We start from the raw sequence: 6,845 nt of genomic DNA, 5'->3' as shown, positions 1-6,845 counted from the left end.
AAGAACTAGACCTTTACTAGTTTTAGCCTAAACAAAGCGCGGGGAAAAAAATTTAAGCATTAAATCACAACTCAAATCATTGGAAAATTAAAAAACCACGTAGGCCAACATGCATAAATCAAAGTTATTCTTACCGATGTAATTACGTAGGCCAACGTGCAAAATAAAGAAGAACAACGACTCTCATGATCGATAAACTTGAATAAAGAAGTCCGAAGAGTAAAAGATAACATTAATTAACAAACCATACATAAGGTATATATATACAGATACATACACCTATTCAGTCGACTAGTGATCAACATTTCCACCTAATTGAGTTGATTGTCACTTAAATCTCGGCTTCCAAAAACAATCTATATTTTCTGAAAATATACAATTTTAGGGAAAATAATAAAACCCAAATAACATCTATAAGGGTAAAAATATATGCATTTATGAAGTTGATATAAACCCTTATTGGAAAAATAATAATAAAGAGAAAATAACATAAAAAAAGAATAAACACATCTTGATTCTCTATCATTATGATTCTCTATAAAGACAATTCATTTGTGGATTGTAAATTCTCAATAAATACTTTTCCTTCACAAGTTCTCTCGCGATATCATTATTCCCTAGTGAAAGTTGGCAACGTATTTATTAAATTCATATAACAAACTTTTCTTCATTAAACGAGCCGTGATACCAGTTCTGGATGTGAAATCATCTTATCTTTTGAAATCTGTAATAATAACCTAATATTTGTAAAAGAATATCAGTATTACTTTCTTTCCTAGAGTTGAACAATCCGGGTCTTACACACCATGAATTGGGAATACTTTTCATTACCTCATATATATATATATATGGAAGCAGAATCATTACTCTCTACACCAAAGGTGGCAAACTCTTGTGTGATAGCTAGACAATTTGTGAATATAGCATGAAAATGAATCAATGAATCCATTTTCAACCCAATTTTTGAGAAAATTTACAAATTAATGGGTATTCATAAATATAGATATCTCAAAGAATCATTGGTTAAGGATTATAGAAAAAAAAATTAAATTATTTACTTGTAATACAAAATTTTTTTGACCAATGGATTTAGAATGGTTGCACAAGAACCCTAAAATTTCTTATATATACATCCAATTCCTATCTTTTAACCATCAACAAATTCAATTGTTCTTCTTCTTCTTGTCTCCCCCCCCCATTCTCTGTCTTTCTCCCCATCCCTGTCTTTCTTAATGGCTGGTCAGAATCAAGAGGCGTTTCTTATGCTTAAGGCATGGCAATCTCTTGATTTAATTGATCCAGCTGTATACTCTTTTGATCATAACAGTTACCCTGGATTCCATGTCACACTTCGTGTCGAATTCAAAGAACAAACTGTTATGATAGAAGAAGATGCACCACCAACAGTGGTATCTGCTTTTGAATTACCATCAATCACTAAAGTTTTTCTTATAAACGTGAATGAATTAACAACTCAGCCAACTTCAAATTGGCACATAACTACCATGCTGGTATCAATGAGCGTACCATTGGAGATTCAACAACAATTGCTTCCATGGCTTGAAGAATTTTTCTTAAGGACCGCCGCTGCAAATACTAGGCGTATGGTAATTCCTGTCTTTATCCAGCTAAGTGTCACATTAAACACAATATTTGACGACAATAGTTTCGAAGAAATGCTCTATGCAGGTCTTCTTAGTGATACAGATATTAGTGATTCTGATAGTGACAGTGACAATGCTGATCAGAGCAATGTTCCAAAAATCGTGCCTGCAGATCCGTCATCTGTCAAGGCTTTAAAGATGGAAAAGTTTGACGAGTCGATCTCTTCCAAAGAGTGTACTATTTGTTTGGAAGACTATATTGTTGGAGTGGAACTTTTACATATGCCATGTTCTCATGTCTTCCATCGTGAATGCCTTACTAAATGGTTGGAGACCAGTAATGTTTGCCCTCTTTGCAAGTACGAAATGCCAATCAAGGAAGACTAATGACGTACAACATTGGTACTTTGTCCGACACATTTCACAGTGGAATCTTCATCGGTGTAGATAGACGGGCAAGATTTATAGAGAAAATGTGAGAGTACTTTCTCTTTGAATCTTACCCATCTACATACTCCAAACGAGATTTTGCTGGGATATAGATCAGGCAAAGGATCATTTTCTGATTAAGTATTGAATTGCATATCATTTCCGCCGCAAACGTATTTAAAGTGGAGACAAGTTTTTGATGAGGAGAAACTAGGGCAGGATCTTTTTAGCTTTTTTTTTCTAGTACTGTTTTTTTTTTTTCATTTTTGTTGTTTTTATTTTGGGTTGAAGGGTTAATTTAGTTACTTTAGATTTATTTGCTTATGAATGGAAGACAATCATATTTAATGAAAACGAAGGAATTTTCTTTTATTCCAGCCGTCTTACATACTTGTTTTTATCTTTTTAGGTTATCGTTATTGTTCCCTCTCACTGCACTTCTTTATAAAGAAATGCAAGGATTACTAATAGTACCATTTTCTTGTTTGGTTTGCATACGTGAGACAATATGTTATATGTTTCAAGAGGCCTTTTTTCGCTCCTATGCTTGTTGAATACCTAAACAGTAAAGCGTGTTAATGCGAGACATACTACAAATTAGTTTATTCTAGTATGTTTGTTTTTTTGCATTTGTCAATGGGTTTGAGGCCCCATCACCGGAACAAAGAAACTAAACAACTCAAGCTATTACAAATGAACTTTACTTCATAACGTACTCTTAATCTATTTGTTTGAGTGATCTCATGTCTCCTATAGTATTCACCACCTAGACAAGGGACAGTACAAGAGAGTTTACGAGGAGGGTCATATATCATTTTTTCCTATAGTCATGGAATCGGTGCCAATGACAACTCTAAATATTCTTGTTTTTTGTTATCTCCAACCCTAGTCAAAATCCATATTGAAACCTCACCATATAAAATTGATTAAGAGTCTAACACTATCTAACCCTGCCACCAAAACTTCACCATTGTTTTTTTTTTCTTAGAATATATAGCCTGAAACCATGTTGAACTACTACGGACCAAAGAAAATGAAACTGAAAATATTAGAAAAGGAAGAGCGGCTTTATCTCAGACCTAAATAGGAGTCGAAGTGAAAAAGTCTTTCAAAAGAGAGTGGACTAGAAAAATAAAGATTATGAGAGTAGTCCGGCGTTGAGAAAATGGGTGTAGAGGGCGGGTAGAAAACCCTCTGCTTGATTGAGTGCTTATTGTTGTTAAAGGGAGACACTGAATCGGCTTCTTCTCGCTTCAAGTTTCGATTCAAACGCCTCTAAACAAGAAGTTGGAAATTAGTACTTTCTCCATGAAAATACTAATTTGAGCTGAGGGCGTTGAAGGGATTCCTCAAAACATGGTAAAGGTAGTACTTAAGTTGCATAGTTCTTGGTATTTTGTAACATCTTGAATTTATATATGTTGGATAAACTTTAGTCACATTTGGCATGCATGATTCATGTCTTTAGTTAAAATGGGTCCTTGGATAATTTCTTTTTCTCTACAGGAGAAACTTCGGGGAATGTATTGAATTGGTAAACTAGGTCAAAACTATTTGAGCGACTAATGGGAGAAAATTCAAAAAACGTCCCAAATCGACCAATTAAGTGCAACTCCTAGGGAAGCTTCCCTAATGGGTAGGAAGGAAGGTGAAATGCTTGTTGAAGGTTCTGAAGGGGCAGACTTGAGGCTAGTTTCTCTTTTGTCCATGTTGGTTAATGCTAATTGGCATTGTAATTTAATTAAGATATTTCACTGCGTCACTTGGATATCGATTATTTCTGTTTTGTCCACGTTCGTTCATGCTAATCCTTTATGTATGTATGTGTGTGTGTATGTGTGTGTATGTGTGTTTACATTTCTCCATATTATAAGCGTGTTCAAACGTGTTGAATATCGAATATGAAAATTAACATTAGATCATAATGATATCACGAAGACAGCTAAATTTTCTTTCTATGTTGATCATTACTACTATTTTGGTAAATGATTTCAACCAAGCATACTAGGAGGTTTATTTTTCAATGGGGAACGAAAAACAAATTCAGTGGCCGTTCAATGCTTATTTTGTTAGTTGTTGCTAATTGCTATTTTAGATTAGTTATCATCTGACAGATCATCACGGGGATATGAAGTGATAGGGGTGTTAAAGCCGGACGCTAGTTTTTTTCTTGGTCGTGGTGGTGAATACTAAAAGAGATAAGCATGTTGTTTGTAAGATCACAACTTTGTCACGTGTATATAATAACTATATATTGCAGGTCTTAAATAAATATAAGACGTTTCTTACGTAAGTAGTCTCTTTAAATGAATTAAAGAAGTCGATCACCTATTTGAGGCTCACTATCACTCTGGAACTAGCTAGTTAAGTTTTTTCGCGAAAGATGTCAACAGAAGCTGATTCCGTCTTCCACTTAACACTTATTCAGTATTTCTTTTGTTGCGTAAATATCATTTATATGGCATCACTAATAGTTCTATGACCTTATGCATGCGCTTCTGGTAAGAATGCTTGTGAATAAGGAAGTCAAGAATACGTCTAAACCATTTCTTCTCTCTCAACTCTCAAGTACCTTACTAGTTTCATAACGTACTTGATCGACCACTTCTATATGAACAAAATTTGTTATATATATATCTACGATTTATTTTTGTTTTGTACTACCTAATTACGTAGCATATTAGCATCATGGTTATATGAACTGGTAGTGGTTATAGTGAGGATCGTAAATTCTCACTAAATATTATTATTCTCTATAAAGACAATTCATTTGTACATCGTAAATTCTCACTAAATACTTTTCCTTCACTAGTCAATTCTATAATTGGGAAATTCAAGAATTAATTTCTCTCACAATCGCAATATTATTATTCCTTAGTGAAAGTTGGCAACTTATTTACTTAATTCATATAACAAGCTTTTCTTCATAAACGAGTCGTAATATAGTTGTGGATGTCAAATCATCTATCTTTAGAAATCTGTAATAATAACCTAATATTTGTAAAAGAATATCCGTATTACTTTCTTTCCTAGAGTTGAACAATCTAAGACACGACCAATGGGGAATACTTTTCATTAGCTCATATAATATGGAGGCAGAATCATTACTCTCTACACCAAAGTTGGCAAACTCCTTATGGGATAGCTAGCCAATTTGTGTATATAGCATGAAAGTAAATCAATGAATTCATTTTCAATCCAAATTTTGAGAAAATGTTAAATTATTTATGGGTATCATATATAATATCTCAAAAAATCATTGCCTAAAGATGTATAGAAATGAATTTAATTATTTACTTGTAATACAAAAGTTTTTTGACCAATGGATGCAGAATGGTTGCACAAGAACCCTAAAATTTCTTATATATTCATCCAATTCCTATCTTTTAACCATCAACAAACTCAATTGTTCTTCTTCTTCTTCTTTCATCTTCTTGTCTTCCTCCATTCTTGTCTTTCCTCCATCTCTGTCTCTCTATATGGCTGATCAGAATCAAGAGGCATTTCTTATGCTAAAGGCATGGCAATCTGTTGATAACATTGATCCAGCTTATTACTCTTTAGAGTATAGCATCGACCCTGTATTCTCTATCAAACTCCGTGTCGAATTCAAAGAACAAACTGTTATGATAGAAGAAAACGCACCACCAACAGTCGTATCTGTTTTCGAATTACCATCAATCACTAAATTTTTTGTTATAAACGTGCACCCGTTAACAACTCAACCAACTTCAAATCGGCACATAACTACCATGCTCATGTCACTGGACATACCATGGGCGGTTCAACAACAATTGCTTCCATGGCTTGAACAATTTTTCTTGAGTACTGCCGCTGCAAATACTAGGAGTACGGTAATTCCTGTTGTTATCCAGCTAAGTGTCATATTAAACACAGTATTTGATGAAAGTGATAGTGATTCTGATAATGACAGTGACAACGACAATCAAAGTAATGTTCTGAAAACCGTGCCTGCTGATCCTTCATCTGTCAAGGCTTTAAAGATGGAAAAGTTTGACGAGTCGATCTCTTCAGGAGAGTGCACTATTTGCTTGGAAGATTATATTGTTGGAGTGGAAATTTTACATATGCCATGTTCTCATGTGTTCCATCGTGAATGCCTTACTAAATGGTTGGAGACCAATAATGTTTGCCCTCTTTGCAAGTACGAAATGCCAATCAAGGAAGAGTAATTAAGTACAACGTTGATACTTTGTCCGACATATATTCTAGTGGAATTTTCGCTTGGTGTAGATAGACGGACAAGATTTATAGAGAAACAGTGAAAGTACTTTCTCTTTGAATCTTACCCATCTACATACTCCAGACGAGATTTTACTGGGATATAGATCAGGCAGAGGATCATTTTCTGATTAAGTAGTATTGAATTGAATATCATTTCCGCCGCAAACTTATTTAACGTGGAGACGAGTTCTTGATGCGGAGAAACTAGGCAGGATCTTTTTAGCTTTGTTTTGGAGTACTTTTTTTTTCCGTTTTTGTTGTTTTGTTTTGTTTTTGCTTCGGTTGTAGGGTTAATTTAGTTACTTTGCATTTATTTTCTTATCAATGGAAGAAAATCATATTTAATGAAAAAGAAGGGATTTTGTTTTGTTTTATTTTTGCTTCGCTTGTAGGGTTGATTTAGTTACTTTGCCTTTATTTGCTTATGAATGGAAGAAAATCATATTTAATTAAAAGAAGGAATTTTGTTTTATTCTAGCCGGTCATCCATATTTGTATTTATCTTTTCAATGATGATAGGACTCAGTTCAACAAAAAAAAAAAAATGATGATAGGACTCCCTAAGTG

The 6,845-nt window shown here is 33.9% G+C and overlaps 2 protein-coding genes across 2 annotated transcripts; both read left to right on the top strand.

Annotated features, from left to right (window-relative positions):
* Positions 1–1,232: 1,232 nt before the first annotated feature.
* LOC147569693 (uncharacterized) lies at positions 1,233–1,991 on the top strand. Its single transcript, XM_086663241.1, has one exon. The coding sequence runs from the start codon at positions 1,233–1,235 to the stop codon at positions 1,989–1,991; it is 759 nt and encodes a 252-aa protein (XP_086519367.1).
* A 3,521-nt stretch (positions 1,992–5,512) lies between these two features.
* LOC147569692 (uncharacterized) lies at positions 5,513–6,226 on the top strand. Its single transcript, XM_086663232.1, has one exon. The coding sequence runs from the start codon at positions 5,513–5,515 to the stop codon at positions 6,224–6,226; it is 714 nt and encodes a 237-aa protein (XP_086519358.1).
* Positions 6,227–6,845: the final 619 nt, after the last annotated feature.

This window comes from Eschscholzia californica, unplaced genomic scaffold (genome assembly GCF_041429995.1).
Source record: "Eschscholzia californica isolate CP2 unplaced genomic scaffold, dmEscCali1.0.p SCAF_1, whole genome shotgun sequence".
Lineage (NCBI taxonomy): Eukaryota > Viridiplantae > Streptophyta > Magnoliopsida > Ranunculales > Papaveraceae > Eschscholzia > Eschscholzia californica.
Note: the sequence above shows the minus strand (reverse complement) of the source record. Positions and strands in the feature narration are given on the sequence as shown.

Coding starts and splice junctions, on each gene's coding strand:
- LOC147569693 (XM_086663241.1), top strand. CDS start 1,233: ATGGCTGGTCAGAATCAAGAGGCGTTTCTTATGCTTAAGGCATGGCAA.
- LOC147569692 (XM_086663232.1), top strand. CDS start 5,513: ATGGCTGATCAGAATCAAGAGGCATTTCTTATGCTAAAGGCATGGCAA.